The sequence below is a fragment of the Micromys minutus genome, assembly GCF_963924665.1.
Source record: "Micromys minutus genome assembly, chromosome: 9".
Taxonomy (NCBI): Eukaryota; Metazoa; Chordata; class Mammalia; order Rodentia; family Muridae; genus Micromys; species Micromys minutus.
Genome location: NC_137978.1, coordinates 44,568,011 through 44,592,561, shown reverse-complemented (window position 1 = coordinate 44,592,561; position 24,551 = coordinate 44,568,011). Strand labels below are relative to the sequence as shown.

The window sequence follows — 24,551 nt, the reverse complement described above, 5'->3', positions numbered from 1 at the left end:
TTGAAGAAATTTCTGCTCGCATGACCAAGCACACAAACCTGGCCCTAGATCTGTAGACCAAGAGTCCTCACTTGCTGCTTGCTTTTTCTCTTCGCACACATTCTTCCCGATCTCCGAGATGGGAGAATGGAAGTCCAGACCTTGTTTTGTCAACTCCAAGACAAAACATGCCTAAAGTCACACAACTAGTGAGTGTGACACTCAGCTGGTGAGTGTGGCACATGATGAGTGTGACACACAGCTGGTGAGTGTGGCATACAGCTGGAAAGTGTGGGGCAGACCAGGAGGCCTCCTGGGCAGGAGGTAACGGGAGAGGCCTATCAATGCTTCTGACTAGGAACGAAGCTTGAGCAAGCACACAGATGTGCTGTGGCCTCCAGAGGTTGGCTTTGCTGCAGACGTCCTCATGATTGCCTTCCTGGGGGACAGTATACCTTTACGTTCAGGGCTCAAAGCCACCCTGGGAGAAATCTCCAACTCCACCTTTACCCTGGGGCTCCCTGAAACAGCCAGGGCTTCTGACTGTCTAGTTCTGCTGGGTAAGCAGACCAGTCCATATGGGCTTGGGCAAATCCCTGCCCGTCCCCCCATAGGCTTTGGCACACCACCAGGCAGAATCTATCAATATTCTCTAAACTCAAACAACAATTTCTCTAGGGATCTACAAAGGATAGGGAAAGGATATGGCTCACTAGGCTATTTTCAACATTACCAAAAAGCTCAAGAAAAATTATACATTTGCCCACGGCCCAGCATGGCATGGGCTGGCTGAAAGGTGGCGTTTCTTTGATTCAGGCTAAAATTATCATTTTGTAAAATTCTAGTGGGGTTCACGTGGAGTAGAAGCTGACTATTAGACAGGCCTTTGATGACTAAAATGAGAAAATGCACTTATTATTACTTAATCTATGCAATTTGCTCAATAGACTCGTCTGTTAAGCGAGGGAGTCATTGTCTTGGGCAGAGTGGAAAAGAACACTCCCATCCCCTTAGACACTCAGTGGATGGTCCCTATGGGCACCAGGCTTTTACAGTAAGGGGTCGGCTTCAAATTCCCAGCCCCAGCTCCACCCTCTACTCTCTCATCTTTGCTTTCCCTGGGTATGGATATGAAAAACTCCCAGCAGTTCCTAGCTCATATCTGCAACCCCAGCACTTAGGAAGCTGAGAGAGGAGGGTTGCCAAAAGTTCATTATGAGCCTGGGCTACAGAGCTGAGTTCCAGGTAAGTCTGGCTTAGAACGTCAGTCCCTGTCTCTAAAAACAATAACCGTCATCACCACAACGCCTTTCGGCATGTTCAGAGCTCACTGGGCACGGGGCCTCAGCGGGCCACTGCTCCAAAAATGGAGACGACAATGTTCTCTTTATCAGAAGCTAAAAATATGGATCTCTGAGCAGAGGAGGGCGAGGCAGTGATTCCTAGAGGCTGAGGGGAAGGGAGAAACCGTGGAGGCTGGATAATGATGGCCTAATTTCTATTAGTTTGGATAAACAATTTCTAGTCTTCTAGAGAACAGGAAGGTGACCCCAGTTTACAAACAGCGGAGTGGCTGAGGGTCCTGGACACAAAGAAATGATCAGAAAATGAAATGCTAATCCTGGGGGTTGGTTCAACGCACCTCGTGTGAATGAGCCCTGGTGATACAGTTAATTACTACAGCTGATTTTAAAAGTGAACTACGGGGCTGGGGAGACGGCTCAGCAGTTAGAAGCATTTACTGCTCTTGCAAAGGACCCAGGTCAGAGTTCCAGCACCTACATGGCAGTTCAGAGATATTTGCGTCTGTAGATACAGGGCATCTGACGCCCTCTTCTGACCACTGCAGGCACCACGCATGCGTATGCAAGCAAAACATTCATACATATGAAATCATAATAAAGGAAAACACTTACTCTGTGTGTGTGTGTGTGCGCACACACGTGTCTGCAGGTATGTGTATGGGTACACACACATGGATGTACGTGGGCATGCATGTGGAGATGTTAGAAGTCAACTTTGGTTGCCATTCCACAGGAGCCATCTACCCTGGTGTATATTTTTGTTTGTTTGTTTATTTTTAAGAGCTAGTCTCTCTTGAGTACCTGGAACTTTCCAGTTAGTCTAGGCTGACTGGCCAATGAGTCCTAGGGGTTACAGTATTGGGGTTACAGGCACATGCAGTCACGTCTGACCATTGTTGTTGTTATTGGTAATGGCAGTAGAGGTTTTTTGATACACAACGTCTCTACATAGCCTCAGCTGTCCTAGAACTTGCTCTGTAGATCAGGCTAGCCTTGAACTCAGATCTACCTGCCTCTGTCTCCTGAGTTGTTTGTTTGTGAGACAGGATTTCTCTGTATAGCTCTGGCTGTCCTGAAACAGGCATTGTAGACCAAGCTGGCCTTGAACTTGAGATTCAGGCTGCCTCTGCCTCCTGAATGATGAGATTAAAGGCATCTGCCCCCATACCTGGCCACATCTGACTTTTTACATGGATGTGGGAATCCATGTTTAAAAAAAAAAAAAAAAAATATATATATATATATATATATATATATATATATATATATATAGAGAGAGAGAGAGAGAGAGAGAGAGAGGCATACTGAGAGATGACTCAGTTACAAGCACTGATTTCTCTTCCAGAGGACTGGAGTTCAGTACATAGCACCCAAAGGTATACACACATACATACACACACACACACACACACACACACACGGAGAGGCAGTGGGGAGGAAAGCAAACATGGTGGAGATATATTATTATATTATCATTTAAAGGCAATCCCAGTGTGTCTTCCTTCCCTGAGGACAGCCCAGAAGGCGTGTCTCCTTCCACCCCAGGCTGCTGAGACAGGAGATCAGCTCCATGTCCTCTCCCCAACAGCAGTGCCACGGGCCCAACAACAGCTCCAGCACAGTCATATGTGGGAAAGACTCTTACCGGAGGCCCGGCGATACCAGCAGCAGGAGGTCCCATGGGACCTGTGGCTCCTTTGGGCCCTGGAGGTCCCTGTGGGGAGAGGACAGGTTGATGAGGCATGATTTGAAGCCAGCAGTGAGAGATACACAGTGGGTCTCAGGCGCCCCCCTGACTGGCATCATTTAGCCTCAGGTCCCCATGGTGCAGCTCCAACAACGGTGCAGAAGAGGCTCACCTGGGCACCTTTTTCTCCAGTTGAGCCAGGTGGTCCCCGAGGTCCGGGAAGGCCCTGCAGACGGAAGCACATCTGGTCAACTCTTCCTGTAAAGCAGCCCCCTCCCCTGTCAGCCACCACCAGGCCATAGGAGACCTACCTGAAGGCCAGGCAAACCCTGGGTTCCAGGCTCCCCCTGCAAGTCAGAATGGGCAGTCTGTGGCATAGTGGCCAAAGGCCCCTTGTACCTGTGTCACTGGCAGATCTAGGAAGCTGTCTGCCAGCCCCAACTCAAGAGAGCTCCTCAGGAAGACTCAAGGTTAAAGATGAGGGCAAAGCCAGACTCTGGCAGAGCATGGCGGCATGTGCCCTTCTTTAATCCCAGCACTTAAGAAACAGAGGCGGTGGCAGATCTGTGTGAGTTCAAGGGTAGCCTGGTCTACATAGTGAGTTCCACGATAGTCAGGGCTATGTGGAGAGACCCTGTCTCAAAAAAAAAAAAAAAAAAAAACAAAACAAAACAAAAAAAACCAAAAAAAACAAATATTTACAGATGTTAGGCTAAGGCTAAGGCTGCTGGAGACCCCTGGCCACAGAGCTGTGTCCTTAGCATCTAACGACAGGAAATGCTCCTGGATTTGGGAAGCAAGCAGGAAGGCAAAGGTGAGGGGAGATACACTCACCTGGGGTCCCTCAGCACCGGTGCCGGGAAGTCCAGGCTCTCCCTGAAGAGGTAAAACAACCCCTGGCTGGAAATTCTCAGCCCATCCCCCCAGCCTCTTTGAACCTTCCTCTACTTCCACCTTTCCCCATTCTGCTCCTCAATCCCTCATTCCAGGCCTTCAGTCCCACAGTTCCCATCCCCCCCTCCTCTTCCTCCTCCTCCCCAGAGCAGCACCCTGGGGAGCCTCCATTCCCGTACAAACCTGGGTGCCCTTCAGTCCTGGGGGACCTTGAACTCCTGGTAGACCAGGCTGGCCCTAAAAGGTACAAGGGAACCCATGGATACTCTTGGTGCGTTGGGCAGGTGGAGAATGCAACACACCGGCAGGGAAGGGCGAGAGGACAAGCCAATGGCGCTTACCGGTTTACCAGGCCGACCCACACCTTCAGGACCTGGCTCTCCTTTGGGACCTGGTTTCCCAGGCAGTCCCGATACATCGGTCAACGCCCCCTGCAGGCTATGGCAGGCAGTGCATCCGTCACCCTGGTCAGAGACGGGGAGCCTGTGAGCCAGGACTGGTTGCCAGGCCCTGGGGGCACTGCAATGGACCCCCTGCATCCTCTGTGAGCTCCATCCCTCTACTGCTTCTCCTCCACTAAGAAAACAAACTAGATCCCAGATACTCCAAGCCTATGGAATCCAATGCCCCGGGCATAAGCTGCCCCTTGATTTCTATTTGCCCACGCAGCTAACTCCTCTCCCAGGCCTGGCCGACCAACCTTTTCTCCTTTTGGTCCCGCGGGACCCCGAACCCCAGGCTCTCCAGATATTCCAGGCTGCCCTGTGATGCCTGGCGTTCCAGGGTCTCCTGGATTCCCAGCATCCCCCTGTAAGGAGGGATAGGTGTTTAAGGAGGGATAGGTGTCACCCAGCTGGGGCCAGGGTGCCCCTTGAGACCTGTGGGCAATCACTGTCCCTTCTGGGGGCTGGAGGCTAAGGAGTGGAGATTGGTGTGTGCAACCAAGGAGATGGGGGGTGGGGTGGTTGGGAAGGTGACATGGAGTTGGATGGGTGGGGAGATGGAGAGGATCTGGGAGGAGTTGGGGAAAAATGATCAGGATATAATCTAATAAAAACATATTTTCAATTAAGGAAGAAAGGAAGGAAGGAAAGAAAGAAAAAATGAAGGAAGAAAGGAAGAGAAGGGGCAGAGAGTCCTGTTTAGCGGCCATACCTCTATGCCCACCCACATCCTCTCACCTTCTGCCCCTTCAGTCCACGCTCTCCAGCTCTACCCTGAGGAGAAAATAGTCTTAGCATCGGTTCCCTCAGAATGAACACCCCCGGGTACCCAGCACTGTGGGAGACTCAGGAGATGTGGCCAACTATGAGACACGGTGACCTCTGTTCTTGTGCTAAGGGACCTGTCTAGCATTGGAGACATTTCTGCCTATATGACCTAGTTACCTCATCTATCCCCTCATCTAGCCTCAGTTTCCCCATCTGTCAAACGAGGGTGAAGAGACAATATAGGCTTCTGCACCATAGAGTTCTTGTGAGGTTATTCTTCGGCGGGGCCAGTGTTTGCGGCCACAGTTAGAGCAAACGGTGACCACACCACAGCCACGTCGCCGCTTCTCCAGCGTCTCTTGTGAGCCGCTCAGGGCTTTGCGCAAATCATGACTGAGCTTCGTCTCTAAGGGCAGGAGCCAGAGGGACAGAGAACAAACATGACTTGCTCAAGTCAAAGATCTTATTTTAAAAAATTAAAATTAAAAAATCGGAGGCAGATTGGAACCCAGCTCTGCTGAGGCTGCCCCATGCTATGCCCCAGGATGAAGGACAGGAGCCCGTGTAAGGGATGCAAACAGGATGCGCTAGACACAGAGGTGTTGATCTCAGCCCACTCTGCCCTTCTGCTCAGGAAGTCCAGAGATGCTGCGGGGACCATTGCTCTTTCTTGCATCCTGCCCCCCCCCCCCACGATCATTTCCAGAATTTACCTGCTTCCCAGGCAGCCCGAAGCCTGGGGGTCCAGGTTCTCCTTTCTCTCCAGCTGGGCCGGGCAAAGGAACCACATGAGTGTCCCCATCTTGTAGGTTGGACAAGGCTGCACAGGACTCACAGGGCTCCCCCTGTAGAGCAGATATTGGGTTAACGGGGCTCCTGCTACCTGAGGCTTGGGATCTGGGGCTGCAGAATGTAACCAACTCCAATGTAGTACATCTGCCAAGTGAGACATGTCTCAGGAGAGACTGGGCACATGGGACAAAGCAAAGATGGAAACAAGGCCTTATTAGTAAGAGCCAGAATTTACCCCCACAGACTGCAGGGGACCCAGGATTTGAAGTAGAATGGGCCAGAACAGAGACATCTTCAGAGATGTGCCCTGGCAACATGCAAGGGATGCCCCACACTGACCTTTGCCCCTTTGATGCCAGCTGGCCCCACTGGTCCTGGTGGCCCCTGCATAAGAAGCCACATTAGACCATGCATAGCACCAGCCTAGTCTGTGCAGACACAGCCCACGCCTCAGCTCCCCTGTGGAGGTTAACACCTCCCACCTTGTACTCCCTTAAGCCACTGCCACCTGAAGAACACCTACCGGAACTCCAGCTGGTCCTGCAACGCCAAAACTACCCTGAGGGCCAAGCAGAGACACATAGTTAAAGAGGAAACAGGCAAGACCTGCAGGGACATAAGCGGACTGGACCTTCAGGGTGTCCACTGGCAAGGGAAAGTAAGACTCGGGGGACTAGGACTCCTCCCAATCCCCCAGGGAGCCCCTGGCCAGCCACAGTCTGTGAAGCTAAGTCTCTAAAAACCAGCTCCCTCCCAGAAGCCCAGGCCCAACCTCACGCCAGCCAGCCTGAGACCACGTAGTCTTTTCTCCAAGAGCTGTTCATCAAATGCCCTTTGGCTGAGCACTGGGCTAGGTGCTACAAACATGAATAGCACAGACAAAATTTCCTCCTGGACCTTGCACACTTAGGAGCATATGTATGTATACACACACACACACACACACACACACACACACACACACACATATAAAGTAACCCAACAGGCAAGGATGACCTTGAACTTCTGATCCTCCTGCCTCAGGTGTACATCACCTTGCACAGTTTATATAGTGCTGGGGACCAAGCTCAGGGTTTTGTGCATGCCAGGCAAGCAGCTTTGTGTGTGTGTGTGTGTGTGTGTGTGTGTGTGTGTGTTGACATCAGCCTTCTTCCTCAATCATTCTCCACATGCTTTTTAAAAAATGTATTTGTTTTTATTTTATGTGCCGGAATGTATGCTTGTGTGAGGGTGTCAGATCCCCTGGAACTGGAGTTACAAACAGTCGTGAAGCTGCCATGTAGGTGCTGGGAATCAAGCCTGGGTCCTCTAGGAACAGCAGCCAGTGCTCTTGACCACCGAGCCCTCTCTCCAGCCCCTCTCCTCACTGACCCTGGAGCTCAGCAACTCAGCTTGGCTGACTGGTCGGTGAGCTCCAGGGTTCCATGGGTCTCCTCACCCACAGTGCTGTGGCTCCTTGCCTTTTAGCTGGATGCCAGGAATCAAATTCGGGTCCACAAGCTTGCAAGGCAAATGCTTTATGGCTGGAGCTTTTAAAAGAGTGCTATGAAGGAAATGAGGTAATGATGTAGACTAAGAAGGGATCATTTATGCTGGGTGGTCAGAAGTAGGACCGTGATCACCAGAAAGACGAGAATGAGGCCAGCCATTGAAAGGAGGTGGGAGGAAGCCTTCTGTGTTTCTACAGGAGTGGAGTCTGGAGGTGGGAAACAGTCTTAACATATTCCAGAGTGGAGGGAGGGCCTGATGGGTAGAGCAAAGGGAGACACAGAGAGGAGGGAATCGAGGAGGGAGGGCGGTCAGAATGAGAGCCAGCAGGACTGGGGCACGGAGTCAAGTCCCAGAAGGCATGTAAGCAGGCAGTTCTGTGACTGCAGTCCTACAAAGATACACTAACTGCTCCGTGATAAATGGACTGTTGAAGGGCCGCAGTAGACACATGCAGGCCAGAGGAGGTCACTGCCAGCAGGAGGGAGATCATGGAGACCCAATGGTTCATGTAGAGAGAAGCAGGGAAAGCCAAAGAAGATGTGGGCAGGACCATTGGGACTTGTGTCTGGGCTGGATGAACGGGGAAATGATGTGGGGAAAGGAGGAGCCTTGGGGGTTTGGGTTATGCTGTTTGCTGCGATGGAAAAGGCTGGTCACCCTTGGTGGCACAGGCCTCTAAGCCAGCTACTTAAGGAGGAGTAGGTAAAAGGATCACAGTCCAAGGCCTGACTGAGGTACATTGTCAGTTCAAAGCCAGCCTGGGTAACTTAGTGAGACCCTAAGTTACCCAGAATAAAGATATAATAAGTTATCACAGAGTAAAGATGACGTAAGGGTTCCTCTGGTCTCTGTGGGCAGGGGATGAAGCTCAGTGTGGAGTGCTTGCAGAGCATGTGCTAGATCCTGGTTCAATCTTAGTAACATGCACAAACACACAGGCACACGCATGCACACATACACACTAATGGAAGGAGAGCAGGGGTGGGGAGGGGTACTACAACTCCATTTGAGAAATACCATGTGAGTCTGAACACCCCCCCCCCATGTGTCTCCCACTTGGGTACTCTCACATCCACAGAGCCCATCATTTGAGAAAGCCTCTATTAGAAATCCAATGCTGTCTTCTATCTCCAGCACAATCGTAAATACAAATGTGAACACGGGCATCACAATCCAGCCAGCCAGCTGAGGAGTGGAGATAGGCTCCGGAGCCAGACTTCCCTGGCTCAAACACCCATGAGGCATTGGGAGATTCCCTGGGCCTTTTGAATGTCTCCTCTTCCTCATCCAGAAAATGGGAATAGCGGAGAAGTGGACCACATTAGAACTTAGGAGAAGGAAACAAGATTAAAACGTGTGCAAGGCTTGGAACCGTGCCTGACACATAATAAGTTGAAAAGGAGAGTTAAATATTATTTTGCTTTAAGGTAGTCTTGGATGTGCTTAATCGTTTTAGATTATCATTAAATTAAAAATACAGCGCTAAGGAATTCTCTTGGAGAACATGAGGTTCTTGGAACTAAATTTCTTGACTCTGCTCAGGGAAACCCCAAATGAACATGTTCCTCTGTGAAGCTGCAGTCTGCTGACCCCTGCCTCCCATGCCTCCTGGGACTGTCTACCCCAGCCTTGCCTGTGCCCCTAGTATCTAGCCCAGGCCTCACCTTCTCTCCTTTCATGCCTTGTGGCCCAGGAATGCCAGATTTGCCCTTAAAACAAAACAAAACACTAAGATGGAGTTACAGCACCTTTGTCTGACACCCCTCCAAGCTCCCAGTATCAACCAGCAAGAGATAGAAACAAGGGGGTTTCTAGACAGTTACTACTTTACAAGCAGCAGCCTAACACAGGGATGGAGGAAAGTACCAGAGTGTAGGCTCCTTCATGGCTACCTCTTGGCCCTTGCCCCAAAGAGCCAGGATAGTCACTAGTATGCCAAGGGCAGGTCACTCACCGGGAGGCCAGGTAAACCATGGCCAGGGGAGATCATGCCTTCACTGACCCCTGGGAAGGGCCCAAGATGCTGGGCCCCAACACCTGAGGTGCAGGATGAGCAGGGTTCCCCCTAGGGAAGAAAAAGAATAATCAGAATTCTCTCAGGTGGACAGAAGACAGGGACCAGGGCACAGGGGCCCCTCACCTTCTCTCCTTTCATTCCTTGGATGCCTGGATCTCCCTGCAAGAGGAAAGAAAATGGTTTGTGGGATAAGACTAGGCATATTGGGACAGCTCAAATGCTCTAGGCATATTTAAGGACAGCAGTGTGACACACCACATATATGTTCTTTAAACTGCCCCATTCCTGAGGGATTCAAAGCCAGAACCCCAGAGACAGTGCCCATCGACCCACATAACAAAAAGGGAAATAAACGTATCCGAAATGTCCACATTAGAAAGTTCTTTACATACCCGGTCACCTTTCAGTCCAACAGTTCCTAGGCCCTCCTGAAAGAGGGGTTATATGAAGGAGTCAGGTGAGGAGACTTACCCTAACCACTTTCTTTTATTTTCTCTACCCAATTCCCAAACCCAGCCAAGCTTCATTCACAGTAAGAGATGGTTCCACCCTATCTCGCCCAAAGGGTACCATAAAAATCTCTCGGGAAAGTGCTGGGGGGTTGCCATGGAAACATAGGATGACACTCTAGCCCACTCTAAGCTCTATGGTTCAAATCCCATCTAGGCTACACTTAGCCTAATCTCGGTGGTACTGACAAGCACCCAGTCCCTCAGGGTCAGCCTAGTATATATGTCCCTCAGTGGCCACTTGGGTACTCACACTAGCTGGAGCAGGATCACCTGGTTCCCCTTTAGGCCCTGGTTTTCCAGGAAGCCCCACGAAATTCTGGAACCCTTCGGGCAGTGTTGGGCACACTTCACAGGGGTCACCCTAGCAGAAGAGAAGAGCCACAAGGGGATAGGGTGGGGCTGAGACCCCTCCTGTCACACCAGTATTAGGTGTTTACCATCATCAAAGTGGACAACAAGACAACTGCAGGGGCTGTCTGTCCAAGTGACTCATTCAGGAAAGGAGTTCCTGACATCCTGAAACTATGTCCTCACAGCAAGCCAAGGAGATACATGTGTCCCATTGACAGTTATGAGACTTGGGCTGAGAGAAAAGATAACTGACCCTCTATACTCATAGACCACGCAAATGCCTGAGGCAGGTTCTGGATCTGGCTGATCCCCCAGGCAGGCTCCTGATCTGATCACAAACCTTTCACGATAATAAAATAAATGTCACCTGAGGTCAGTTGAGGTCAGCTGAGGCAGGCCCAGCACCTGGGCCGAGTGACCCTGCTACAGAGAGTTGAACCTGTTTCCACCCCAACCTGGGACAGCCAGGCATGAAGCTTACCTTCTCCCCTTTAGTCCCGGGCACTCCTGGCTTCCCCTATTGGGAAAATTTTTTAAAAAATCATTGGGCATTAATGCTGGGCACAGGGATTGGTATCTTGGTATATTGTTATGCTAGGAAGGAGCTGAGGACCCAAGTCCCTCCCCCTGGAGAATCTGGGAGAGCAAATCTGGGCCTGGTGGGCTTGTGGTCACTCACCGGCTTCCCTCCTGGACCTTCCTTTCCTGGTACTCCAGAGCTGCCCTGTAATCAAAAGGGTTAAAGGGGAGGCTCCCACTGATGTGACCTCTGCCCATTTGCCCCTTTCTTCTGCACCCTCAGCTGAGCCTCCCATCTCCATGTAGAACACTGGCTGGAGAAACCCTTTCTTCCTATTGCCTGTCTTCCTGCGTGTCTAGCTCTGGAAAAAGATAAGAGACTGCAAGGGCTCTGAGTACCCTTCCCTAGTACAACAAGGAGGAGGTGACCGACAGACAAACAGACCGACAGACAGACAAATGGTTCCAGTGCTGGCTGCTCACCAAGGCCAAGATCCCCACACCAGCTACTGGAGTAGAGACAACCCCACACACACCCCATATACCCTGGCTGAACTGAACCTCTCTCAGTCCAATGCCTGGTCACCTCCCCACAGTGTCCTCAACACCCCTGTGCCTACCTTTTCTCCTTTAGAGCCTGGTGGACCACCTGGATCTCCCTGATGGCAGAAATGGGGTGATACAAGTTTTCTCTCTACAGCATAATGGATCAGTTTTGTCTTAAGCCATCCTCAAACCCAGACTTCTGGGACTGGGTCTTCTCCACAACTCAGCCCCACCCCAGTGAGGACAGAGGTCTCAGGAGAGGGGGCAGAACAGGTGAGGGGACACTTACAGGAGTCCCAGGCAGTCCTATCCCAGGTGGTCCAGGGAGGCCAGGGGGCCCAGGCTCTCCTGCCAGTCCCTCCGGCCCAACAAAACCAGGGTCTCCCTGGTGTGCACATGAGCAAGTATGAGAGAGGTACCACTTTACCCCTACACCCCCTCCCCCACACCCAGGCCTGTAACTCACTTTCTGCCCTTTGGGTCCAATGACACAGATCTCTCCTGGCCGACCCTGTGGAAAAGAGGGCCAAGGTAGGGACAACCAGGATCCTGGCACCTGCCCCACTGAGACAGGAGGGTAATTACCCATCCGTACCCCCCTCACCTTCCCTGCCCCAATGCCAGATCTCAACCTGGTGCCCTGGGACCAACAAGTGTCAAAGGCTGAGAATCAAGAGGCCGGGGCTCAGTATCTGTACCCACTTTGCTATGCCTCCTGGGACACAGCGGAGGGGGGTGGATCTAAGTTAGATCCTAGCATTCTGAGGCCTAGGAAAAGGGTTCCCAGAAACATACATCTCGCCCTGGCTTCCCTGGCAGTCCTTTGAGGCCTCCGTCGCCCTTCTCCCCTTTCTGGCCCTGGAGAAGGAAGAGACAGGGAGCAGATCTGAGGAAAAGAAGCAGCACAGTTCCTGTCGGGGGAGGGGCAACTGCCTTCCAGAGTCTCCCTTCCTGACTCTGCCTCTTCTTTCCACAGGAGGGCAGACAACAGAAAGAACTTTCAAACCAGCCAGACCACTCATTCAACAAGCATGCTGGCATTTTCTTTTAGAAGTGGTGGGTGTTTGGACAGGAGAGAAGGCTACGAGGGATGGGGAAGGGACAGTCACCACCCTCTAGGAAGACCTTAGATACGTCCCTCCTCTTGAACATAAGGCCATCCAGGCACCTACCCCTCCAAACATAAGCCTATTACCTTCTGGCCTGTTGATCCTGGGGGTCCTGAGGGTCCCTAAGATGAGGAAGGAGCACAAATGAATGATGAGGCTGAGTCCAGGATCCATCCTGCCCTGTGGCGGGTCCCAGGCTTACCGAGTCTCCCAGTTCCCCCTTCTCTCCTTTAGGACCTTCTGCACACTGACAAAGGAGACAAGGGGTTAAGTGTCCAGGATGACCCTGCCTCAGCTCTGAAATAGGCCTCACCTCCCAGTCAGTCTTACCTGAAGTGGGGCATCTGGGGAGACTCGAACACAGTCATTGCCCTGTGAGTAAGAAACAGCGGTCAAGTCTGGGACCCTCTGGGGGAGTCAACAAGAACCTGTTGCTAGGAAAGGCTCAGGTACCTCCAGAATGTCAGCTTCAGCACATTAGCCCCATAGAGCCCTGTCCAAATGCCCATCACTGAGAAGAGAGCATCGAGTTTACATCCAGTCAAGCCCTAGCTAGGTGGGAGAGGCTCTGATGTGGGCTTAGGTAGGACACTTACCCGTGCTCCCTTCTCTCCCTTGGGGCCCGACGGTCCAGTCAGGCCTCTTTCACCTTTGCCTCCCTGTGGGGAAAACCAGGATGATGATTGTGACTAACGGGAGCCTCCAAAAAGTGCTCCCCAGCCCCTTGTTGCCTTCACCCATCTACTATGAAAATTCACACACACACACACACACACACACACACACACACACACCCTCCTCCTACCTCCCTCCAAACTATGCACTCAGTACATGGATTCTACATACACCAAAAGGCTGTTTGGCAAACCTACAGTCTCACACAGGGAGTATCCCTTCCCCCACACCCACAGGCATGCACATTAGCAAACACACTGCATATCCTTGGCATGTGAACACACGGCGTAGACGTGCAGGATGATATAATCCCGTGACAGCTAATTGTCAAGTTTCCTGAGCTCAAGCCTTGTGCTCACTAACACAGGGCTCAGGGCAGAGTCAGGTCACCTCCCTGAGACTCAGAATCTTCATCAATAAAATAGAATTGATGTGGCACCTGTCTCCAGACATAAGCAAAAGAGATGTGGGTGCTGTAAGCAATACAGTGGGCAGAACCCACATGCTCACAGCCGGCAAAGGAGGCACGGCATTTGCCTACATGAGCCATGCTCACCCAGCACTCACAAGCTTGAGGCATGAGGCCTGCAGGGGTGAACGGCTTCAACCTTCGGCCCGAGGCTACATGGGTGCAGACATGTGTTCCAGAACATACAGGCACACCCACACACAATCACTCTGACCTATGACTGACAAAGTGAGTCCTCAGTTTCCCCTGATGCCAAAGGGGAGCACTTGCCTAATTAGATGGATCATAGGCCACAGGGTCTGGGACACAAAGGGCCTCAGCAGAGAGTAGTTCTGGACTCTGTCTACACACAACCCAGTGGTCCCAACACGCTAGGATAGCTCTGCTATAAACACAATACTACGGAGCCACAAAAGGTGGAAAGGACCAAGGTAACCATGGAAGATAGGAGAATTCTGTTCTCTTCTAGGTCTTACCTTGAGGCCAGAGGGACCAAGTGTGACCTAAGGGAACAGAAGAAAGAAGAGAACGTTGAACTTTAGGGAGCACCCAGAGGCCCAGAGAGAGCAAGGAAGTCAGCCGGGCTCACACAGCTTGATGGCAGGACCAACCCCAATCCTGCCTCCTAGGCCAATTAGCATGCTGACTCTACTTTTCAAGGCAATAAAGCCAACATTGGGGTCTACTTTCCAACCTGTCTCCTTTTGGCCGGGCCCCACCTCAAATTGTTAGGCTAACACAATCACACAGTCGCCATGGCAACCCCAGCACATCTGGGATTTGATGGAAGACAGGCAGGCAGGGAGAAGTCCCCCCAGAATTAGGGGGTTCATGCCCTTTGTGAATGGCCGAAGCACAAAAACTCAAAACATGGTAACTCTTGCTGCCTATGGAAGGCGCACAATAGGTACCGGCTCCTGTGAACTCCCTGTCCTTCCAACGCCCAGTGGGAAGGCTGGGTTCGGCTAGCTTTTAAGGAGGAGGGGAAAATGGCCAGGCTCTGAGCTGTGTGACTCTGGGCTGTTCCTCCCCTGCTCTAGGTCTTCAAAGTAACATATGGTACCTTCCCGTCAAAGTGGATCTAAGCAACTGCACAGCCAAAACCAGCAACCAGGGTCCGAGTCCTGTTCTCCACCCCACCCCATCCCCTAAGCAGGCCAACACCCTGGATCACAATACTCCATTGAGATTTCAAGCTGCCTAGAAGGCATCCCTGGCTTGGTGGGTTTAGGGGTGGGGAAAAGCATAGCTCTGGGAATCAGGCAGGGGAGTGATGGGAAATTGAACAAAGCCCCCTTGTCTTCTACCAGGAAGCTTCAGTCCACTCCAGGCAACCCCACTCCCAGACTGTGGCTATACTCCTGTGTTCACTCACATTGCTCTCCCGGGCACTGTGGGTACAGGGCGGACACTGAAAAGAAAGAACAGGCCCGCAGATCAATTCTGAGCCTCTGAGGTTAGCCCTTCCCCGGCACATCACACACACACACACACACACACACACACACACACACACACACCTCAAGGCCTAAACAGCACCTCTTCAAAAGAAACAAAAGAAATCCAAGACAGAAACAGTAAAGCAGTAACAAGCCCAAGGCCACACAGTATGTCACTAAAGAAGGGTTTCACAGCTAAGACTTAGGTTTTTCCCAATGATGCCAATGGCTTCCTGGACTTCCACCCTACAATCCAGGGCTGACAAAGCCTAGATAGAGTTGGGCCCTCAGGAATGTTGGGTGCTTCACAGTTATCCATCACCCCTACACCTTAGGCTCCATGCCTCAAACTTTTATCCAAAGAGTGAGTGCTGAGGCCTCCCTCCCCAGAGTCCTAGCGTCCAGCCCAGACAAGAGGCTCACCTCACTCACTCCAGTCTCCTGGTGGGCCTAAAAAAAAAGGAGGCATGGGAGTGGGAGAGGAGCCTGGACCAAAGCTCTAAGCCCCTGGACAAGAGCAGGCAGAAGCCAGCTTTTGAGAGAAGGCCCAGCGCTGTGTCCCGCCCAGTCTGACTTCCCTTCTCAGAGCTGGCACCACGCAGCTAAGCTCTGTCTGATCAGGAAAAGAGTGGGAATGCGGCGTGCAGGGCAGACAGAGGGCACCATGGGCTCACCCTCCTCAGCCTCCGTCTCTACCTTTGTCCCCCTTTCTGCCTTCTGGCTGCTTCTTCCCATCAGCTGCGCATCCACCTGGGCAGGCAGAGGGACAGTTCTGGGGTCCGTGCTGGAATGGGGCATCCAGGCAGAGCCCATGGATGCCAGACACCCCTCAGTTGGGCATCTGGCACCTTCCAGATTATCAAGGGTTTGCTCAGGCCTCTGAGGCTGCCCCCATTGGTACCCCCCCCCCGTGTGATGTTGTAGGAAACAGGCATTGAATGAATGGGACCTTGTGTTTCTACAGCCAAAGGCTGGGCATGCTGCCTGGGTAGGCAGAGGCACTGCCCAGCCTGAGGGTGGGGCTGAGGGCAGGAAGAGGTGCCCCTGCCATCTCCAAAGAACCTGAGAGTAGGCAGGGCAGCTGGCCATGGTGCTGGGAAAGTGTGGGAGCCCAGAGTCCAGTGCAGCCTGGCCTTTGGGCCCAGATTACCATGTATAAGAGAAACTGCAAATGGGGTCCCACCCTCCACAGGATGGTCTAGCCAGAGTCGAAAATAGAGTAGCATAATATTCCGTGCCAACAAGCAGCAGGTACAGGGCTACCTCATAGGTTCTTTCTGCCTCCCTGTATTCCATAAGGTAAGACCTACATTGAGCCCATATTCAGGGGTCTTCCCCAGCCTAGGCACACGCTCAGCTGAACCTGGTGGCAGGCCTCAGCCAGGTTACGGGTGGAAGAGTCTCCCCTGTGTCTCCCCTGCTCACCTACCTTGCTGTTCTGAGGTTCTTCCAAGCAGAAGCAGCGGGTGTAGACCTTGCCCTCTGTCTGAGGATTGATCTCAATGAGCTCATTACTCTGGGTGTCCCGGCGTGACTTGGAGGTCTCTGGGGGACACTGCTCAATAGGGGGAAAGGCAGCCGGGGTCAGTACAGAGGCAGGTGCATCCTCAGACCTCTGCCATCCCTGTGCAGGCTGCCCTCTTCCGAGCACAGCATGTGCTAGGAGCCAGCGACTCACCCCTCCCGGTAAAATCTCACAGCAACCTTCCTCCAGCACCAGCTCTGGGTCACAGTAGATGTGCGCCTGCTGAAGGTCAAACTGCAGGGGACACACAAGTTCATCTTATTTCAGATGATCAAATAGTTCTTCCCTGGTCCCCAAAGAAGCTCAAAGACATCTTCGCCCCAGGATTTGACTTTAGGGTCTTTCCAGGTTAGTTGGGGGAGGCCAACAAGAATAGAGCTGTTGCCAAAAACAGAGAAAGAAGGGAGGGAGGAAAGGAATGGAGAGGGAGGGTAGAGAGAGTGAGAAAGGAGGGGGGAAAGAGAGAGAGAGGGAATATATTCCCAGAGGAAGACAGAGGAGGTGGTCAGGAAGAGAGGGCTCCTGGAAGGCCCACCCTGTAAATGACGATACAAGAAAGAGCATTGCAGATAAAGGGAGAAGCATGAGCAAAGGTGAAAATATGCAAATTTAGTAGCTGATCCATCAGACGAAGACGGACTTGACCGCAGTGCTCAATAGAGAGATATGAGGAACATGCTGGTGACATAGAGAGCCCAGGTAGATGATGGAGGGCCCGGAATGTGGGATTAGCGTGGTTAGGCTGCCTAAGAAAAGCAATGGCTCCAAATGAGGCCTCTAAACACACCCTCAGGCGCTCAAGGCTCCCTGAGAGGTAGGAGCAGAAACCAGGATCCAGTACTCACCGAAACTGGCTTGCCCTGTTCAGCGTCCAAGCCCAAAAATACATGTCCCCCGGGCCGGATGGATTGCCAGGGCCCCAGAGGCTGGGAGGAGGCTGAGACGCAGTCCACATGCACAGAGGCCACACGGCCTGCCACACTCAGCATCAGCTTGTGCCAACGCAGATCGAAGAGCTGGGGCACTGGGAAGATGCAGGACACAAAGTCACCATCTTGGCCCTGTGCCCGGAGCTCTAGGCTCCGCTCCTGGCTGTTGACTTCCAAGGAGATCTGTGACAAATTGGGAAAGAGAAAGGACAGCGATTCAGAACTCTAGAGGCATACATAGCTTGGCAGAGTTGGGGCCTCAAGCTCCTGTTACAGGAGGGGAGTAAGCTAGCAGGGTCACCGTGGAGGGCATCCTGAAAGCATGTGTCGGGCACTGGGGGTAGTCTCTCAATGAAGCAGAGAAGCCCAGGAACCACAAGTTTGAATAGAAGCTGAGCTAGAATAAATACAACCATTGCCCAAAGACTAGGGGAGGGAAGGGTGAACTCACCTGTGGGTACCCATTTGCATCAGTCACTTGGAATAAGTACCATGTGTTCCGGAAGGTGTGCTTCTTCAGAAGGACTGTCAGGACCAGGGCAAACTCCTCTGGGAGGCCCTGAGGGAACACTCGTCTACAGTGGAGAAGAGAGGGCACTCAGAATTGATGAGGCTGCCGGAGACAAGCATAGCTCTCACCTCCAAAACACACGCACGCATTCATCCTAACATATTCACTGAGCACCATCCGGGTGCTAAGGGTTGACTGGATGCTGGGAGCGCCAGTAATGAAATATGAAGGAGCTTGTCCCCATGAAGTCCCATGGGGTCTGATGGGGCAGAGGAGCATTAACAGAATCCTTGAATTATCAGGCTGGAGAGATGGCTCGGTGGTTAAGAGCACCGTCTGCTCTTCCAGAGGTCCTGAGTTCAATTTCCCAGCAACCACAAGGTGGCTCACAACCATCTGTAATGGGCTACGATGACCTATTCTGTGTACTCACGTACATAATGCAAATAATTCTTAAAAAAAAAAAAGAATCCTTGAATTATCCTCTCAGAGGACTGGAGAGATGGCTCGGTGATTAAGAGTACTGGTAACTCTTCCAGAAAACCAGGGCCTGATTACCAGCACCCACAGAGCATCTTGTAACCATCTACAATTGGAGTCTCAGAAGATCTAATGCCCCCTTCTGGCTTCTATAGGTACTGCATGGATGTGGTGCGCATACATAACATGCAGGAATAACACACATAATAAATAACTTATTTTTTTTCTATCTCAGCATTACACTCCAACTTTGGCAAGGGGGCTCCCAAAGAATCCAGAGTGATGTATAGGTCTGGGGTAGAAGGAACGATGCTAAGAAAAAGACCAAAAGTTCTGTATGTACACAGCTACAAAAACACATTGGCCAAAGGACCCAGACTGCCCAGGGGCTGCTACAAGTTGGGCTTCACACAAGGTAACACATAGACACAGGCTCTTGACACCACCCTGGGATTCTCATGGTGACTGTGGGATTTAAACATGGTTTTGCCATTGCCAGCGAGAGCCAGGCTGGGTTTCCAGACTCCACACACACAAAGCCCACCCTGCAAGTCCGGCGGCAGTAGACAACAGGTAGACTTTTGGCAGGGAAGAGAGGCCCTGGGCTTGGACCTCACATCCAGAGTTTCAGGGGTGTGGCTGAGGTCAGTATGAACTCCAGGGGTCTCCCAGAGTCCTTTACCGAGTCGGTTGGGTCAGCGGGGCAGCTCCCAGCCGCAAGATGAGTGGTCCCTTGGGGTTTCGGATCTTCTTGATGGCAGAAGTCTTCATGAGGTTTAGTCTGCGGATTAGGTTGAAGCCTTTGGAACACCAGAGAAAAAGCGGGTGAGGAGAAACGCAGGAGACTCCAGGAAGTGGGTAAGGGCTGGTGGAGGCTGCACTCACCAGTCACGTTGGTTGATGGGTCACTACTGTGTTCTAGCTTGAGTCCTTCTTGCTGTGAAGTTGGGCACCGCTCACCTGGGACAGAGTTGGCCTGGAGCATTAGGAATTCAGGAGGGCGACTGCCCAACATTGCTCCTGGGGATCTCAGGAGGTGACACGTCCATAGTCTTCCTTGTCTACCTTGAAGCTAGGCTCACACTTGGCCTCTGACCCTGGCTAAGCAGAAAGAACCCAGCACATAGCAGCAAAAGCTGAAACCTGTGAACTGCTCCAAAGCTGCTGAGTGAATCAACAGTGGAACATGTCCAGAGCCCTGGGACCCCAGTCTCCCAACAACCTCTGCTGGGGCCGGGGCTATGGCAAGGGGTGAAAGAAACAAGAAATGCTAGGTGGTTCAGAGCCTGGACAGTGGGGAGCTGAGCATGTGTGCATTTTCCTCCAAGTATTATGCCTGGGTAGGGACAGAGGAAATGAGCTTCCGGCACCCTTGGCGTTACGTGCGATGGTGTAGACATGACTACACACGCATAAGCTGTGCATGCCGGTGTCCCCGGGGCTGTCACATGCACTGGCACACGCGTCCTAGGCAATGGGTGGTGTTCTACGCCCCGTAATCAAAGTAGGAAATCCGATGAATTTCCCCTGCATGCCCAGCTAGCGACAGAACACAAAGAAACGGAGAGGCTGAGGGGGCCGCAAGCTCGAGGGGCATCATCGAGCCTTAGGCTCCAGACACAGCATCTTAAAGCGGCATCAGTTTTTGAAAGCAGACACAAGTCTAAAGTCCCAAAGGGACAGGTTGGTGGCTTCTCCCTGCAGCTGGCTGTGTCTCCCTCCCTGGGACCACAAATGTTGATGGGGGTGCTACAGCTGAGATCAAACAGCTCTCCCAGCAAAGAAGCTGATGGGAGAGAGAGAGAGACCAAGACAGTCAAGTCACCTTCCAGAAGACAGCCAACTCCCTGCCCAGCCTAGATGAAAGACAGAGCTCTGTGTCCCTGGGCACAGTGACCCACTAGAACCTCCACCCCCAAGTCTGGCCGGAAAGACCATCACTGTCTTGAGCATCTCAGAGGCAATGGGTGACTCACCCTTGGCAATGAGCCCAGATTCCTTACAGATGTTGAAATCCTCTGCCCCAGGCCCTCTAGGGGATTGGGTGAGGGAAAAGAGGGGAGAACTCTCAACACACACACACACACACACACACACGTACACGCACACACGCACGCACATGGATGTACAAACATACACATACATACACTAGCAGTCCTACACACCCTGGATGCCTGGACTTGGGCCCTAGGAGTTCAGCTCCTTCCTGGCTAGGTGATGGAGCTACCGTGCCCAGAGGGCACCCAGCAAGGCCAGGCAGATTGCCTAGTCAATTTCCCTTGGCCTTGGGCCTTGGATAGCTGCACCCTCTCCCTGTCCAAAGGTTGAGCTATGTATGGGGTGGGCAGTCATCAGCGATCCAGGCTGCTGAAGGATGGAGTCCTTACCATGAGAAAGAACAGAGGGGCTGGGCAGCCTCCCGGAAGTGTTGCTTTTTGTAGGGAGAGTGTAATTCCCGCTCTTTCCCTTCTTGCTAGATAGCAAGAAATGCACGGATGTGCTGGGGAGTGACAGACCCTCTGCCAGAGACCCAGGAGTACATACAAATGCACCAACTGAGCTTCTCAAGTTGCAAAACCAGAGGATGTGCAGAAACAAGAGATACATGCACACATACGCACACACACACACACACAGACAGAGACACACACACACCAGCTCACTCTTACAGGCTCAAGTATTTAAACACCACCTGAGCCCCACACCTATACTTGCCCATAAATGCCACCTGACTGAGGTATACATACATGGTCACATATGTGCAAAGACCCCAGCACTTCGGGGAGCCAGATGTAGGCCTGTGTCAGCTCACCTGTATTTGTCCCATGGCCGAAGGTGGCCCAGAGTCCGAGCAGCCACAGGCCGGGAGCCCAGGATGCCAACATGCTGGTTCAGAGAGCTCAGCTGCAGCCTAGGCACCTGACAACCAGAGACATGGGAGGTGGGTTTCAGAGTGCCCAATAGTGTGGGTAAGTGACAGCCTTCTGTGGAGCCCACACATCAGGGACTGGAGTGGTAAGGGCTTGGCAAAGGTTCTTCTCAGGGACCCCACACAGGCCTGGGGTGAGAATCTGGGCAGTGGTGAGAAAGAAGATATTTAACCACCGGTATGCCCCAGATACCCACCAGCCTGATAGCAAGACTAGTCAAAGCAGGGAAGCAGGGCCCGGACAGCTTCTGGCTGTGTCAGGAGCTTGCCACTGGGCGGAGAAGAGGTCTAAAAGACCACAGAGGCAGGGAGAGTGAGGGGCCTTGAGCACAGGCAATTTATCAAAATGCTTGGACGAATCCCAGAGCTTTAAGAGCTGCGTTCAGAACTGGCGCAGAGTGACCCAGTACCTGGAGAGCTGTGCTCAGCTGAGCACCGGTAGCTGTCAGGCACCCACAAGGGCAGGGGCTGAAGACTGGACTGAGTCTTTTGGCAGGGATCACAGGGCTGTGTATGGGCCAAGAAAGCTTCCCCTTGTGCGTACAGGGGCGGGAGAGCAGGTCACCCGGGCTCAGGACCTTGTTGCCAACCTCTCCCGCTGATGGATGTTCATCTTTTTGTTTTATTAAACCCTGATGGATGGGCCCAGATAAATCAATGCGGGCTCAGCAAGTGGCCGGCAAAGCCATATATCATCTGGCCCCTTCCAGGGGAGGCAGATCATGAGCACACAAAGCCATGTGTGTCGGTACCATACACATGGCTGCCAGGACTCTGCAATCAAACCTAGCTGCAGGCAGGTGTGCTAAGAGACGTGAGAACTGATAAGCCCAGAGTTTACATGCACACTCCTGTGCAGAGCCAGCCTATGAGCACCCCTTCCAGCAGGCTCTTCTGTTGGTACTTTCTTAGGCAAGTCCGATTTTGTACAGTGCCATGCTAACTTATCTTTCTTATTGCTGGATACAGAATAAAGGATCCCTTCACGAAATGTGTGTGTGTGTGAAGTGCATACATATATGTGTGTATACATGCATATGTGTATGTATACACACATACATATATGTATGTGTATGTATATGGGAGGGCTGGACTCTTCCTCTCTTCTTGAGATGGACTGTGACCCCACCCTAGTCACTTAGGGGTGTGCATCTCCCACTCTCCAGCCCTAGCCTGACCTTCCCTTCCTGGCAGTCAACGGAAAGGTAGCCAGTTATGAGCAGCATGCGGGTGCATGTGGAGGCACGAATACAGATGTGTTCAACATGTTCGCTTTTGGCTCCCACTTCCAGGCCGCAGACTGAGTGGAGAGGGGTAGGGATAAGCTAGAGATGCTTCCAAGGAGACCCCGCCCCCCTCAACACAGCCGCAGATGGAGGCAGAGACAGCAGGACTAGCGGGGAGTTTCAGATCACCCCACCGCAGAGAAGAGCATTGAGGCCCTCAGAGAGGGCTTGCCGCTTGCTCCCACGTCACAGAGCGAGTCAATAGCAGAAAAATGCCCTTTCAGCTCAGAGGGAGAAGCAGCCCAGTGCTGGCCCACTTACCAATGGCCCAGGGAGCCCTTCACTGAACAATCCTGGCAGCCCCAAGGCCGCCAGCTATGGAAAGCAGGGCCGGGGGTCCACGACCCATAGGGGGATCCTCGATCTCTTCCTGCCAGTCTGCGCTGTCCCCGGCTTCTCTGAGTCCGGAGTTCTCTAGACTGAGCACAGCTCAGCGCGCACGCCTGCGGGGACTGCCTGCCGCTCCTGGAGAGGGAAGAGGGCGGTTCCAAGGGGCTGGGGACCTGCCAAGTGGCTAATGGAACACAGCTGGGCCGGCCTGCCAGGCTGGAGGAGGAGGGAGACTGCGAGGGCTCGGCGGCTGCGGAGGCGCTGGCCACTGGGCTGCACCGCCGCGATCCAGGCCTGGCCGGGCGCCCGGGCCCGCCCGTCCCGCTTCCCCAGCCAGGTGAGCCCTCGGGCGAGCGGGGTAAGGCGGGACCTTACGTGCCCAGAGCTGCCCTGGAAGGGGCGCCTGCGGCCGGCTGGCAGGGAGGGAGGCCAGGCTAGGCCTGGGATTTAAGGGACCTCCTTCGTGCCCTTCCCCCACCCTCACTTCCTTGGCTGAGACCCCAGAAAGCTGGAGAAGGCTAGGGACCCTCCTTTATGGAACCCGCGACGTGGCTGTTGACCAAGCCTCAGTGGTCAGCTTTTTCCAGTGCCTGGGCCTAGCATTCCTAGGCTGTAGAACCTCTGTCTGCACTGGGAGGAGGGGATAGAGCACCACTCCCCAACCCTGTGTTAAATTAACTCCTTCTGCCCTGTCCTCGCGTTTCCTCAAGTAGAATCAATGAGTCCTCTTGGACTCCAGGTTAGCAAGTCTCAGATCTTTGCTCCGTGCTCCCTGCTCTCCCTGCTCCGTGCTCCCTGCACCAGCTTTATGTAGACTTTTAAAAAAGTTAATTTATTTTGTATGCGGGAACGTGTACACAGGCGTAGTTGTAGATGCTGTGTTGTATGTGTGGAAGTCAGAGAACAGTTCGTGGTGGGGTTATCTCCTTCCACAATGTAAGTTCTGGGGGAACCAAACTAGGACTGTTAGTCTTGGTGGCAAGCACCTTTACCCCTGAGCCATCTCCAAGTCTCTCGAACTTTTTTTTAGCTAGATAATTGAGCCTAGAGTTTGCATATTCGAGGTTAATGCTCCCCCCCCCCACCTTGGGAATATAGTGGCGCGAGTGCATGTGTGTGTGATGTGTAAATTTGTGCAAGTGTACACACACATGCTTGATGGTGGCAGCCTGTGGCCTTTAATCTCAGTACTCAGGAGGCAGAGGCAACTGGATCTCTGTGAGCCGAGGCTAGCCTGCTCTACAGAGTTCCAGGGGACACTCTGTCTCAAAAAAACAAAAACCAAGCAAAACAAACAAAAACCAAAGAAACAGACCATGTGTCACTAAGTTGCTCAAGCTGACCTTGAGCTGGTCTATAACAGCCCCAGACCTAGAACTTTTCTTTTTAAGATAGATTCTCACTATGTGATCCTGGCTATCTTCGAACTCCCTTTGTAGACCAGGCTGGCCTTGAACTTACAGAGATTCCCTCTTGCCCCTGCTTACAGAGCACTGGGACTGAAGAAGCTCACCAGCACCCCCAGCTGTGTCTTGGTCTTTCAACCCTCCAGCCTGGACCTCCAGA

At 52.5% G+C, this 24,551-nt stretch overlaps 1 protein-coding gene across 4 annotated transcripts in view; it reads right to left on the bottom strand.

Moving 5' to 3' along the window:
• COL16A1 (collagen type XVI alpha 1 chain) overlaps positions 1 to 23,052 on the bottom strand; it is a 50,784-nt gene extending 27,732 nt beyond the window's left edge. For all 4 annotated transcript variants that reach the window (XR_013975114.1, XM_080920681.1, XM_080920682.1 and 1 more), the window contains exons 1-38: positions 22,917 to 23,052; positions 21,253 to 21,359; positions 19,326 to 19,400; positions 19,123 to 19,240; positions 17,901 to 18,024; positions 17,366 to 17,632; positions 16,674 to 16,754; positions 16,425 to 16,550; positions 15,692 to 15,745; positions 15,419 to 15,445; positions 14,932 to 14,967; positions 14,033 to 14,059; positions 13,009 to 13,071; positions 12,743 to 12,784; positions 12,615 to 12,659; positions 12,499 to 12,534; positions 12,099 to 12,161; positions 11,770 to 11,814; positions 11,593 to 11,688; positions 11,378 to 11,416; positions 10,918 to 10,962; positions 10,720 to 10,755; positions 10,138 to 10,248; positions 9,768 to 9,803; positions 9,499 to 9,534; positions 9,313 to 9,423; positions 9,023 to 9,067; positions 6,391 to 6,426; positions 6,207 to 6,251; positions 5,789 to 5,920; positions 5,046 to 5,081; positions 4,565 to 4,672; positions 4,206 to 4,328; positions 4,048 to 4,101; positions 3,805 to 3,846; positions 3,282 to 3,317; positions 3,143 to 3,196; positions 2,929 to 2,997 (exon numbers count right to left, since the gene is read on the bottom strand). Coding sequence is in view for 3 of the 4 variants with exons in the window: in XM_080920681.1 (XP_080776807.1) it covers positions 2,929 to 2,997; positions 3,143 to 3,196; positions 3,282 to 3,317; positions 3,805 to 3,846; positions 4,048 to 4,101; positions 4,206 to 4,328; positions 4,565 to 4,672; positions 5,046 to 5,081; positions 5,789 to 5,920; positions 6,207 to 6,251; positions 6,391 to 6,426; positions 9,023 to 9,067; positions 9,313 to 9,423; positions 9,499 to 9,534; positions 9,768 to 9,803; positions 10,138 to 10,248; positions 10,720 to 10,755; positions 10,918 to 10,962; positions 11,378 to 11,416; positions 11,593 to 11,688; positions 11,770 to 11,814; positions 12,099 to 12,161; positions 12,499 to 12,534; positions 12,615 to 12,659; positions 12,743 to 12,784; positions 13,009 to 13,071; positions 14,033 to 14,059; positions 14,932 to 14,967; positions 15,419 to 15,445; positions 15,692 to 15,745; positions 16,425 to 16,550; positions 16,674 to 16,754; positions 17,366 to 17,632; positions 17,901 to 18,024; positions 19,123 to 19,240; positions 19,326 to 19,400; positions 21,253 to 21,325 (2,592 nt within the window). In the remaining variant the exon portion in view is untranslated. The remainder of the gene's footprint in view (positions 1 to 2,928; positions 2,998 to 3,142; positions 3,197 to 3,281; positions 3,318 to 3,804; positions 3,847 to 4,047; positions 4,102 to 4,205; positions 4,329 to 4,564; positions 4,673 to 5,045; positions 5,082 to 5,788; positions 5,921 to 6,206; positions 6,252 to 6,390; positions 6,427 to 9,022; positions 9,068 to 9,312; positions 9,424 to 9,498; positions 9,535 to 9,767; positions 9,804 to 10,137; positions 10,249 to 10,719; positions 10,756 to 10,917; positions 10,963 to 11,377; positions 11,417 to 11,592; positions 11,689 to 11,769; positions 11,815 to 12,098; positions 12,162 to 12,498; positions 12,535 to 12,614; positions 12,660 to 12,742; positions 12,785 to 13,008; positions 13,072 to 14,032; positions 14,060 to 14,931; positions 14,968 to 15,418; positions 15,446 to 15,691; positions 15,746 to 16,424; positions 16,551 to 16,673; positions 16,755 to 17,365; positions 17,633 to 17,900; positions 18,025 to 19,122; positions 19,241 to 19,325; positions 19,401 to 21,252; positions 21,360 to 22,916) is intronic.
• Positions 23,053 to 24,551: the final 1,499 nt, after the last annotated feature.